Below are 13,684 nucleotides of genomic sequence, written 5' to 3' on the forward strand. Positions count from 1 at the left end.
GAAAGAGGTGGATGGTGGTTGTCAGGGACTCTCTCCTCAGGGCGACCGAGTCATCTATCTGCCACCCCGAGCGAGAAAACCGAGAGGTCTGCTGCTTGCCAGGAGCTAGGATTCACGATGTGACGGAGAGACTGCCGAGACTCATCAAGCCCTCGGATTGCTAACCCTTCCTGCTTCTCCACGTGGGCACCAATGATACTGCCAAGAATGACCTTGAGCGGATCACTGCAGACTACGTGGCTCTGGGAAGATGGATAAAGGAGTTTGAGGCGTAAGTGGTGTTCTCGTCCATCCTCCCTTTGTAGGGAAAAGGCCTGGGTAGGGATCGTCGAATTGTGGAAGTCAACCAATGGCTACGCAGGTGGTGTCAGAGAGAAGGCTTTGGATTCTTTGACCATGGGATGGTGTTCCAAGAAAGAGGAGTGCTAGGCAGAGATGGGCTCCACCTAACGAAGAGAGGGAACAGCATCTTCGCAAGCAGGCTGGCTAACCTAGTGAGGAGGGCTTTAAACTAGGTTCACCGGGGGAAGGAGACCAAAGGCCTAAGGTAAGTGGGGAAATGGGATACCAGGAGGAAGCACGAGCAGGAGAGCGCAAGAGGGGAGGACTCCTGTCTCAGACTGAGAAAGCGGGACAATCAGCGAGTTATGTTAAGTGCCTATACACAAACGCAAGAAGCCTGGGAAACAAGCAGGGAGAACTGGAAGACCTGGCACAGTCAAGGAACTATGATGTGATTGGAATAACAGAGACTTGGTGGGATAACTCACATGACTGGAGTGTTGTCATGGATGGCTATAAACTGTTCAGGAAGGACAGGCAGGGCAGAAAAGGTGGGGGAGTTGCATTGTATGTAAGAGAACAGTATGACTGCTCAGAGCTCCGGTATGAAACTGCAGAAACACCTGAGAGTTTCTGGATTAAGTTTAGAAGTGTGAGCAACAAGGGTGATGTCGTGGTGGGAGTCTGCTATAGACCACCAGACCAGGGGGATGAGGTGGACGAGGCTTTCTTCCGGCAACTAGCGGAAGTTACTAGATCGCAGGTCCTGATTCCCATGAGAGACTTTAATCACCCTGATATCTGCTGGGAGAGCAATACAGCGGCGCACAGACAATCCAGGAAGTTTTTAGAAAGCGTAGGGGACAATTTCCTGGTGCAAGTGCTGGAGGAACCAACAAGGGGCAGAGCTCTTCTAGACCTGCTGTTCACAAACCAGGAAGAATTAGTATGGGAAGCAAAAGTGGATGGGAACCTGGGAGGCAGTGACCATGAGATGGTTGAGTTAAGGATCCTGACACAAGGAAGAAAGGAGAGCAGCAGAATATGGACCCTGGACTTCAGAAAAGCAGACTTTGACTCCCTCAGGGAACTGATGGGCAGGATCCCCTGGGAGAATAACACGAGGGGGAAAGGAGTCCAGGAGAGCTGGCTGTATTTTAAAGAATCCTTATTGAGGTTGCAGAAACAAACCATCCCGATGCGTAGAAAGAATAGTAAATATGGCAGGCGATCAGCTTGGCTGAACAGTGAAATCCTTGCTGATCTTAAACGCAAAAAAGCAGCTTACAAGAAGTGGAAGCTTGGACAAATGACCAGGAAGGAGTATAAAAATATTGCTCAGGCATGCAGAAGTGAAAACAGGAAGGCCAAATCATACTTGGAGCTGCAGCTAGCAAGAGATGTTAAGAGTAACAAGAAGGGTTTCTTCAGGTATGTTAGCAACAAGAAGAAAGTCAAGGAAAGTATGGGCCCCTTACTGAATGAGGGAGGCAACTTATGACAGAGGATGTGGAAAAAGCTAATGTACTCAATGCTCTTTTTGCCTCTGTCTTCACGAACAAGGTCAGCTCCCAGACTGCTGCACTGGGCAGCAGAGTATGGGGAGAAGGTGACCAGCCCTCTGTGGAGAAAGAAGTGGTTCTGGACTATTTAGAAAAACTGGATGAGCACAAGTCCATGGGGCCGGATGCTCTGCATCTGAGGGTGCTAAAGGAGTTGGTGGATGTGATTGCAGAGCCACTGGCCATTATTTTTGAAAACTCATGGCGAACGGGGGAGGTCCCGGATGACTGGGAAAAGGCTAATATAGTGCCTATCTTTAAAAAAAGGGAAGGAAGAGGATCTGGGGAATTACAGGCCAGTCAGCCTCACCTCAGTCCCTTGAAAAATCATGGAGCAGGTCCTCAAGGAATCAATTCTGAAGCACTTAGAGGAGAGGAAAGTGATCCGGAACAGTCAGCATGGATCCACCAAGGGGAAGTCATGCCTGACTAACCTAATTGCCTTCTAGGAGGCGATAACTGGTCTGTGGATGAGGGGAAAGCAGTGGATTTGTTATTCCTTTAGCAAAGCTTTTGATACGGCCTCCCACAGTATTCTTGCTAGCAAGTTAAAGAAGTATGGGCTGGATGAATGGACTGGAAGGAGGATAGAAAGTTGGCTAGATCATTGGGCTCAACGGGTAGTGATCAATGGCTCCATGCCTAGTTGGCAGCCGGTTTCAAGCGGACACCCCAAGGGTCGGTCCTGGGGCCGGTTTTGTTCAATATCTTCATTAATGATCTGGAGGAAGGTGTGGACTGCACTCTCAGCAAGTTTGCAGATGACACTAAACTGGGAGGAGTGGTAGATATGCTTGAGAGTAGGGTCAGGATAAGAGGGACCTAGACAAATTAGAGGATTGGCCAAAAGAAACCTGATGAAGTTCAACAAGGACAAGTGCAGAATCCCGCACTTAGGACGGAATAATCCCATTCACTGTTACAGACTAGGAACCGAATGGCTAGGAAGCAGTTCTGCAGAAAAGGACCTAGGGGATACAGTGGATGAGAAGCTGGATATGAGTCAACGGTGTGCCCTTGTTGCCAAGAAGGCTAAATGGCATTTGGGGCTATATAAGTAGGGGCACGGCCAGCAGATCGAGGGACATGATCATTTCCCTCTATTCGACATTGGTGAGGCCTCATCTGGAGTACTGTGTCCAGTTTTGGGCCCCACACTACAAGGATGTGGAAAAATTGGAAAGAGTCCAGCAGAGGGCAACAAAAATGATTAGGGGGCTGGAGCACATGACTTATGAGGAGAGGCTGAAGGAACTGGGATTGTTTAGTCTGCAGAAGAGAAGAATGAGGTGGGATCTGATAACCCCCTTTCAGGTAGTTGAAAGCAGCTAACAAAGAGGATGGATCTAGACTGTTCTCAGTGGTACTAGATGACAGAAAAGGAGTAATGGTCTCAAGTTGCAGCGGGGAAGGTTTAGGTTGGATATTAGGAAAAAAAATGTCACTAGGAAGGCGGTGAATGCATTACCTAGGTAGGTGGTGGAATGTCCTTCCTTAGAGGTTTTTAAGGTCAGGCTTGACAAAGCCCTGGCTGGTATGATTTAGTTGGGAATTGGTCCTGCTTTGAATAGGGGGTTGGACTAGATGACCGCCTGAGGTCCCTTCCAACCCTGATATTCTATGCTCCTCAGAATAGACAAGTATGGAAGTGGGTGCTGGTGGATCAAAGTTAGCAAGAGGTACAAGCTACCTATATTATGTTTCAAGGATACATACAACCATGCTTGAGTCCACCTATCTACTCATAAAGGTTACAAATCACGGATGAAGAGTATGTAACAGAGTGATGCAGCTTTCTCCAGTCCCCTCACAACCTTCCTGTCCCCTGTTGGCTGATTTGTCAAGTATCCACAGCATCAAATTTATACTTGTGTCACCTACATAATTCCACCCCTACCTACTCATCCAGACACACATCTCATCCTATCCCATCCCCTCTGCTGCTCCAGCAATGCCACCCTTCATGACCAGCTTCATCCACTTGTCCCCTAAGCGTCTCCATGTCTTTCTGCATGCTGCCACCTACGTATGGCAGGCTCAATCCTGAAAGGCATGGAGCACTCTGGACCTGAGCCAGCAAAGCACTTAAGAACATGGTTCACTTTGCCGTGAGAATGGTCTCACTGAAGTCTTAACTTTAAGCATGTGAGGGGACTACTCACATGCTTAAGTTAAGCATGTGCATAAGTTCTTGGTTGGCTTGGGGTCAGTGTGGCCAGCAGCTTGCAGGATTGAGCTCAGAGTGCCCTCCACACACTGCTCTGCCATGTCACTACCCCCTCCTCTGTGAAACCCATGCTAAAAAACTCACTTCTATTGTGGTGCCACCATAGGAGAATAATATGCACTACAAAATCCTTGAGGAAGTCACTACCATATGTTCAGGCAGTAACCCTCTTCCTCCTCACCCATTCATCTCCTTCTGTTTGGCACCCTCGTTTATTGTATCACGTCTAAAATTTTGAGTGTAAGCTCATTAGGGCAGGGAATGCGTCTTATCTTCTGTGACATGCCTAGCATGCTTCTGAGAGCTATAAAATAATTCAATGAGATACAGCATACCACAAATATTTATTATGGCGCTTTGTAACTATTAGTAAAAACTCTGAGAAGTGTTTTGGGATACAGTGTGTATGGAGGTCCTATACAAAATACATATATGGTATTTCTTAGCCTCTTAAAAAAAATCGCACCCTTCAAGGCTTGGTATCCTTTAATCTAAATGGATTCAACATGCCTGTCAAACTTTAAAGACATCCCCGCATAGCGCATCAGTTGGGAAATTCTAGTGCTCATTTATTTTGTGTAACTAAAAAAATACCCAGCACACAATTCCTGAGAAGCAGGGACCGTTACACATTTCATGAGAAACAAATCTATTTATAACGTGTGTGTTCATTTCAAACCCGTCTCTCAGCCCTCACAAGGACAAATGTGTGAACCGAGTGACCACATCACCTTGACTCAAATCGCATGGCTAGTCCCCAAATCTATCAGTGTTAATCCAGCAAAGAAAGCAGTATTTAGTATATTTAAAAAAAACCCAAAATCAGGAAACTAATGCCCAGAGTCACTGACCCGTATTGCTTGTCTATTTAGATGGCCAGATGGGGCCTTATCAATCCCAGCTTTGTTCAGAACAGAGCACACTATAAACCCTGAGCAAAATATAATAATGCATAATAACCTGCCCCAATTAACGGACAACACCAAAACAAAGAAATGAAAAAGCAGAACAGGAAAACAGATACCTTGGATGTGCATGTTTAATTTTATCCAAGTTTTTCATAGCTCCAGTTCGGTTCAGAGGGAAACTGGATTTTCCTATGTGTGGGCGGCAAGGTCAGCTTCATTTGGGATTCTGAAACCCACCAGCGGAATGGGGCAAGACAAGAAACCCGGAAAGAGCCTAAAGCCGTTTAAAACCAGAAGTGTTCATATATGGATCACTTCACCTGGCTCCACAGCAAATAACATGCAAAGCGACACTAGACGAAGCTAAACGAGGAAAGAAGAATACAAACCACCCACTGAAAGCAGAACAGTTTTCCAAACTGGAATTTAGCAAAGGCATTGGGGTTATAATGTTATACAACATAAGAATGGCCATACTGGGTAGGACCAAAGTCCATCTAGCCCAGTATCCTGTCTTCCGACAGTGGCCAATGCCAGTGTCACAGAGGGAATGAACAGAACAGGGAATCCTCAAGTGATCCATTCCCTGGCACCCATTCCCAGAGCGCCAGGGGTTCTTTCATGTCCCAAAACGCTTAGAGCGGCAGTTTTACATCTAATTTCAAATAAGGTACCTCCAAGAGTGCTCCCTAACACAACTTTACACAATGTTACTTGCCCACAGCAAAGAATTTTTATTTTTTTGATCAGCATGTAAAATATGCTTTCTCCTCATATAACATTAGCATCTTTAATAGCATGGTAAGTCAGCAAGTCAACATTGTGCCTGGGCTGGCAGATTTTCGTGACAGTTTTGCAACACTGCCCTACTGGTATCCTGGGTCACTAGCTCTGTACTGACTCAGACGAACGAGCACCACCTACTGCTTTTATTTATACATTAGCGTAGAGATAAGCACTACTGCAGCAACTGCCTTATGAATATATTTCAAATAAGCCATCCCCACACCACTTCCTGCAAGACCCTCTCTCTCCTATCCACAAACTAATTCAGCTTGTGACATCCAAGGAGCTAGTAGCACAAATTAGCATGGCCAAGGCGTACCATTAAAAAAAAGCCATACATACGTTGCACACACAGTTTTACCAATGTGGTGTACGACACTGCATAGCAGTCTTGGCATACAGAACAAGGCCATGTCTGCACTACAAACCGTCTAACACCAGTTGCGTTGGCATAGAGTCGCCGCAGTTAGTAGATGGCTCATTCATGCGCATGCTTGGCTCCTTGTGCTGGCACGGTGTGTACTCACCAGGAGTGTCTGTGTCAATGCCAGGTGTGGTGTATCATGGGTAGACAGGTATCCCAGTGTGCCATAAGCCATTCTCCAGTGCAAAGCCTTTTGGGAGACTTGCCCAATGTGTTGTGGGGTAGAAATGAGTCACGCAGGGACAAGTTCCCATCATGCAACTGTCCTCATCCTATAATGCCATCCATATCCCATAATTTTCATGCCTTTTAAAAAAAATATCCTGCAAACCCGCAGGATGCTTCTCACTGTCTGCTATCTCTGATGGATAAAATGATATAGCCCAGAAGGGATCTTTGGTCCCCCACTCCCAAGTTTCAATTTTCCAAACACTAGAAAGTGATATAGGGTAATTTCTGGTTTTCATAAATAGGCAGCACTCTTTACTCTCAGTGGGACTGCACTAGTGTCCCAGCAGGATAAAACTGTGCTGCTGCAGGCACTGCTCTTCCAAGGAGACACAAAGTCAAGGTCCTGACTGTGACAGATGGGCAGCTTTCTGCAATGTCTTTGGGAGACCATATTGCATTAAGGGCATGGATCGTTCTGGGCTAGGGACTGTACACATTCCATAGGAGGAGGGTTATCGCAGCTCTTGCGGGAAGTGCGAACAGAAAGGGATGAGTAGGCAAATCATTCAGGTTATAACACCTCCAGAGAGGTACCACCTCCTGGGAAAGTGCATAGTCTGCTTTAAACTGGATTCTTCAGAGACCACTGGAAACAAACAAACAAACAAACCGAACATCTAGATAAACAGCCTGACCTTAAACTGACTCAGGGCCTTCAATCTGGTGGCTGATCTAAAGACTGATGAGAACTTGTAACCACAGGGAAAACCCACTTGTGGGATTGAAGGCCTGACACCTATGTTGGAGCGGGGGTGTGGGGTGGGAGTGACCTTTTAAGCATGTATGTAGGTTCTAGTATAGTTTTTATATACATTCACTGTAATGTTTTCCCTTATGAATAAGGCCGAGAGTCTGTCACAGAGGTCACTGATTCCGTGACTTTCTGGGATTCTGTGACTTCTGCAGCTGGCAGGTGTGGTTGACCCCGGGGTCACTTGAGCATCTTGGGCAGCCCCAGGGGCAGCCACACCACCCCACACCTTCGTAACACGACAGTCCTGAGCCGCCTCCCCCCAGCAGCAGCGCAGCGGTCACGGGCTGGTGGGGCCGTCCCCTGCCAGCAGTGGTGGTCCCGTGCCACCCTCCCTCCCCCGAGCACCAGCGGATGCCCCGGAGCCTCCCCCCAGAACCAGTGGGCACCCCAGAGTCCCCACCCTGCGCAGCAGTGGGCAGCCCGGAGCCACCCCCCCGTCCCCACCAGAACCAGCAGGTGCCTCAGAGCCTCTCCTCCAGAGCTGCAGCTGCACCCCCAGAGCCTCCCAAAACACTAAAGATTTAGTCAGGGGTATATAGTACAAGTCATGGACAGGTCACAGGGCCATGAATTTTTATTTATTGCCCATGACCTGTCCATGACTTTTACTAAAAATGCCTATGAGTAAATCTTAGCCTTACTTATGAATAAACATGCTTGCTTAGAAAGAGCTGTGTGGTAACTTGTGAATGCAGGCAATACCTCGGAGAGAAAGCAAAGCAGAGGTGATGGCAGATTGGCTTGCTGGGGTTAGTACAGTGTAGATCAGGGAGCTGTGCAGCATTAACCCCTACTCACAAGGAAGTGAGACACAGGTCTCCATCCATGAGAGGTGATGGCTGGGTGCTGGAAACCTTTAAGTGCATGAAGGGTACCCACAGAGTAAGAAATATAGATGCAGTTACCTTTAAACTGTGACACTGAGCACCTGTTCTCACTACACACTTGACTAAAACAGCGGTTCTCAACCTTTTCCTTACTGTGACCTCTCATCACATCAGAGAAGTTTTGGGACCTCTATTCAGACATACAGAACTCTCTTTGTGAGGTTATCACAACGCCCTAAACCTATTTGCAAGCCCCCATGCTGAAGACGCCTGGCCTAAAGCACCTTTCACAGCAGGATGTAGAATTACTAACATAATTGTAACAGCTGCTGCCTTCCATCCAAGGAGAGAGTGCAGTGAAATGACCCCTGTGGCAGATTGCATCCTGCCATCAAATGCATAGGAGTCCCAGCGGTTTTGAAAACAACCTTTTGGTGTGCAAGGAAGCCATGATCAAGCCCAGGGTTGCAATTCTGTAAAGTTCTTTGAGGCTACAGAAGTCAATATAAATAATTAAATAATAAAACATTTCTGTTTGAGGACAAAGACAAGTCAGGTGGTGTCACAAAATGCCATTAAAAAAAGCTTCAACAACTAAAACATTCTGAATATAAACTGATTTGAAACAAAACGCCTTTTAAAGAAAGGCTATTTTTTGAGATTCCAGATCATTACTAAATAGATGCATGGGCTCCAAGTAAGTTGTTCCCCCTTCCTCTCCCCCCACCCAAAACCAAGATAAAACACAGTTCTTGCTTCACCCTGGCTTGCCAGTCTTGAGTTCAGGAAGTGGTATTTCTCCCGCAAGAGTTACCGATGTGTCAACATCTAAGGTAGGGACAAGGCAGCTGCCCGCTCTGCCTTAGGTATCAGCAAGGTCCTGAGCTGCTGTGGAAGAAACGCTAAGGCCAGGTCTACACTAGAAAGGTATGGCCATACCAGCAAACCCTTCTGTTGTGGATAGAGTTTATGCCAGCAAAAAAGTGCTTTTGCTGGACTAGCTTATGCTAGTTTGGCAAGTGACATAAGCTATACCAGCGAAAGCACTAGTGCTTTTGTTGACAGAAAAATGTCACTTACACACCTTAACTAACATTACTATCCTGGCAAAAGTCTCTAGTATAGACCTCAACTTGGGTCTTCAGTGCATTTTAAAAGTGAAGGGAGAGGCTTCTTAATTATGATCTGGACAGTTTATGGCTCCATTTGGCTTTCGCTAATGACATTTGGGCTGCAAGGAAACTGCCGCAGCAGTTTTACACTATTGCATCCACAGGCAGCCAACACCATTTTAAGGCGCTGTGTCACCAAACCCCTTCTCAGAGCAGGGCTGCATAACACGGTGCCTAAAACACTGCTAGCTACCAGCATCTCATCTTCCCTGATGCTACCACCGATCAAGCTGACCTGGTGGTAGCAACAGTGGGAATTTTTTGTGAAAACTTCCTGCTATAGACAAGGCCAAAAGCAGGGGCCAGTCATGTGTGTGTGTGGGGAGGGGTGGGGGTTAAACCTTAAGGGCCTGTCTATATTTGAAATGCTATAGTGGCACAGCTGTGCCATTACAGCACTTCACTGTAGACACTACCTATGCTGACAGGAGCGTTTCTCCCATCGGAGTAGGCAATCCCCATCCCTGAGAGGCAGTAGCTAGAACGATAGAATCATTCTGTCCACCTAATGCTGTCTACACTGGCTGGCTTTACTACACCACTCAGAGGAGGATTTTTCACATCCCTGATTGAGTCAGTTTGGCCAACCTAATTTTCTATGTAGACCAGACTTAAGGCTTTGAACTCTGTCCTCTTTATAGACTTTCTAAGTTGTGTTCACAAGATCTCCTAGGAGAGGACCTGGGGTGGGAATTGCTTTCTAACAGTCTGAGGAATCGCCCTACTCCACATATAACCAAATCTCACAGTCCAGGGCATGAGGAATACCCACAAAGAGCATTTCACCGTTGGGGCCCAAGTGCTTCATCGGGGGGGAAACAGATTCTGCTTTCTTCAGGATCTGGAGCATCCAGTATGATCAACAGCTGAAGCAGGGTATTTGAGGAAACTGATCAGTAAATGTGTCTGCCATGGGAAAAGTTATATTCCTAACAGACGGAGCAGCAGAAATGCCCTCAAGAGTCAATTTCAATCAATACATCCAGCCTGATAGCAGAAGACCAGCCAGGATTTTTTTCTTTGAATATTCTTGTGGAAAACAGTCAGCAATTACTCTGAGCATAACCTCTTTGAGGCAGGAACCGGCTTCGTTCTGTGCATGTGTACAGCACCAGGGCCCTGATTCCCGAGCACGGCCTGCAGCTGCTATTGCAATACCAATGACGCTAATAAAATGGAGAGCGAAGAAGTGAAGCACTAATGATGCCTCCCTAATATAAAAAAAAGTCACATTGCACTGATCACCGCGGTTGATATAAACCAGGTGCCAGGCAACGCACGCCCACAACAGTGTCACAGCGCAGCAGGCTGTGGAAACACCACATTACATCATCCTCATGGGGACCTGACCACTGGCCGGCCCCAACTTCTCCCCTAATGCCCCCAGCCTCTATCACCCCCAGGTTCCCCCCCCCCATCAGTGAGCCAGGGGCCTGGCTGCCCCCTCCTGTCTGCCCCCAGTGGGGCCAGGCCCCCCATCCTCCCCCAGAAGTACCTGTTCCCCCCCATCTGCCCCTCCATCCTCCCCCACAGGCACCTGTTCCCCCCAGGGGCCTGGATACCCCCTCCTGTCTGCCCCTCCATCCTCCCCCAGAAGTACCTGTTCCCCTCAGGGGCCTGGCTGCCCCCTCCTGTCTGCCCCCAGGGGGGCCAGGCCCCCCATCCTCCCCCACAGGCACCTGTTCCCCTCAGGGGCCTGTCTGCCCCCTCCTGTCTGCCCCCATCCTCCCCCACAGGCACCTGTTCCCCCCAGGGGCCTGGATACCCCCTCCTGTCTGCCCCTCCATCCTCCCCCAGAAGTACCTGTTCCCCTCAGGGGCCTGTCTGCCCCCTCCTGTCTGCCCCCCCATGGGCCCCTGTTCCCCCCAGGGGTCTGGCTGCCCCCAGGCATGTGGCGGGGCCCCCGGAGGACGCAGCCTGGGGGGGGGGGGCTCCCAGCTCCTCTCAGCCCCCGCAGGTAACACGCTTGCCCCGCCCCCCGGGCTGAGAGCCAGACCGAGGCGAGGACAGCCCCCCCCCGAGGGGCGGACCGAGGGGAGAACTGCCCCTCCCCCTTACCTGCCTGCGCCTGGCCCCGGAACCGGCTGGCGAAGACGATGAGGGCGGCCAGCAGCGCCGCGGCCAACACGTACAGCACCGGGTCCATCTTCCCACGTGACTGCCCCTCCCCCGCCCGGCGGCCTGGCCACGCCCCCTCAGGCCAGGCGCCTCCTCCCCGAACGCCGCCGCGGCCGGTTCCACAGCGACTCAGCTCACGGGGGCGGGCGAGTGAGGAGGCTTGGTACGTTCCGCCTCCGATCCCGGAAGTGGGGGGGGCTGTGAGTGAGGGCCCCAAATCAGGGGTGGCCCTTTCGGTGCCTGTTCCAATAGCGTGGCGGGCACGGGGTGGCTAAGGGGCTGCCTGCAATGACAGTGACAGCTGTCCCGGGCTGCATCAGGGGCCCCACAGCCTGCAGGGCCCCATGCCTGCCCCAGGCCGGGGGTGGGTGGGGCCATGGCAGAGGCTGGCCTGGACACCAGCTGTAATGGGGTTCTGGTAGTTCTCCCTCTTCCCTGGGTGTCTCCTAGGCTGGTTCCTGACCCGCTTTCCTTGACTTTCCCAACGCCCCGCTCCGGGTGGCGATCCCCCCACTTAGCGTCCTTTGTCACCGGTGGGAAACTGGCTGTTCTCGGCTGGTTCCTGTCCGCCAGTCCAGGGCGGCTCACGAGCCCGCGTCCCAATCTCAGGGCAGACCAGGAAGCAGCAGGGCACAAACCCCACATTGGTTGTGCCAAGCTCTACTTTGATTTCACCAACCCAGCATCAAGTGTGAACTCCTTAGGCAGGATGACAGCCTCAGCATGCAGTCACAGACAGACCCCTTTGGGTACTCCGACCTGTCTTGCCTTTGTGGCGGATGGTCCCTTACACCAAAAATCACAATAATATTCAGGTTACTCCCAGTCCCAAAGGACCAGTCACTTACCCCCTTGCACTGTAGATCTCAAACCAAAGACAATGCTTCTAGCCACTCCTATAGTAAACTAGCTAAACATTTATTCGCTGAGAAAGAGAAGTGAGAGCTATTTGTAAGGTTAAAGCAGGTAAACATACACACAAATAAGTTACAGTCTTACATTCTATAGTTCGAAGTTTCTATAGTTAGCAAGCCCTGTGTGTCCTTTAGGGCTAACCCAGGCTAACCAGCTGGGGAATCTCTTGCTTATGCTTAGGTGTCTTTGCCCCACAGTGTTCAAGCAGCATAGAGATAAAGTTCCTTCTGGTCAGGCATTTTTAGTCCCTTCTCCTAGAGTTCAAACTGCTGGGATGGATGTTCATGCATGTCTCCTCTTCCTGGGTCAGCAAAGTCTTTTGTTCTATGATGTCCCACAATGGCTTGTCTGATGTTTATAGGCCTTCTTTTGTTTGGCAGGAGACACCACCTCTCGTGATAAAGTAGTATGTCACACTTGGCAATGTCTCTCTCCTGACTCTGAGCTTTTCCAGTTTCATAGCAAACACTTCTATAGTTACAGAGCAAATACTATTACCTTATAATGTAGGATACAGCTATAATAAATGAGATCAATGCATGCAGCAACCTACCAAGTATTTCATAAAGTCCAAACACTAAACTCGGGTTGCCAACTTCCTAATTGCACAAAACCGAACACCCCTGCCCTGAGATCCCGCCCCTGCCCTGCCCTGCCCCTTCTTAGAAGCCCTGCCCCACGCTCACTCCATTCCCCCTCCCTCCATCGCTCACTCTCCCCCACCCTCACTCACTTTCACTGGGCTAACGCAAGAGGTTGGGGTTGGGGTGCCGGAGGGGGTGAGGGCTCTGGCTGGGTGTGTGGGCCACGGGTGGGGCCAGGGATGAGGAGTTTGAGGTACAGGATGGGGCTTAAGGCTGGGGCAGGGGGTTGGGTGCGGGGGGGGGGGTTCCAGGTGAGCCTGAGGATGAGGAGTTTGGGGTGCAGGAGACGGCTCAGAGCTGGGGCAGGGGTTGGGGTGCCAGAGGGGTGAGGGCTCTGGCTGGGTGTGTAGGCCACGGGTGGGGCCAGGGATGAGGAGTTTGAGGTACAGGAGGGGGCTTAAGGCTGGGGCAAGGGGTTGGGTGCGGGGGGGGGGGGGTCAGCTGGGGGGGGTGGGCTCTGGGGTGGGCCTGGGGATGAGGAGTTTGGGGTGCAGGAGATGGCTCAGAGTGGGGCAGGGGGTTGGGGTGCAGGAGGGGGTATGGGGTGCAGGCTCCAGCCAGGTGGTGCTTACCTCAGGCGGCTCCTGGAAGTGGACGGCATGTCCGGCTCCTACACACCCATCTTGTGGAAGAGCTTGTGAGGGGCATCCTTGGAAGGCCTTACCCATGCAGATTGCTTCCCTTCCCTGCACTATATTTGCTAATGATTAACCAACCTAATTTTAAATTAGGTTTAAATTAAATTAGAACAGCCATACTGGGTCAGACCATCAGTCTAGTTCAGTATCTTGTCTTCTGACCGTGGCCAATGCCACATGCTTCAGAGGGAATGAA

At 50.0% G+C, this 13,684-nt stretch overlaps 1 protein-coding gene across 1 annotated transcript in view; it reads right to left on the reverse strand.

The window, feature by feature from the left end:
- Positions 1 to 11,451, reverse strand: part of DDRGK1 (DDRGK domain containing 1) — a 51,860-nt gene extending 40,409 nt beyond the window's left edge. The window contains exon 1 of the mRNA XM_039541497.1: positions 11,232 to 11,451. Within this exon, the coding sequence (XP_039397431.1) occupies positions 11,232 to 11,319 (88 nt within the window). The 5' untranslated portion in view covers positions 11,320 to 11,451. The remainder of the gene's footprint in view (positions 1 to 11,231) is intronic.
- Positions 11,452 to 13,684: the final 2,233 nt, after the last annotated feature.

This window comes from Mauremys reevesii, linkage group 5 (assembly GCF_016161935.1).
Source record: "Mauremys reevesii isolate NIE-2019 linkage group 5, ASM1616193v1, whole genome shotgun sequence".
NCBI lineage: Eukaryota > Metazoa > Chordata > Testudines > Geoemydidae > Mauremys > Mauremys reevesii.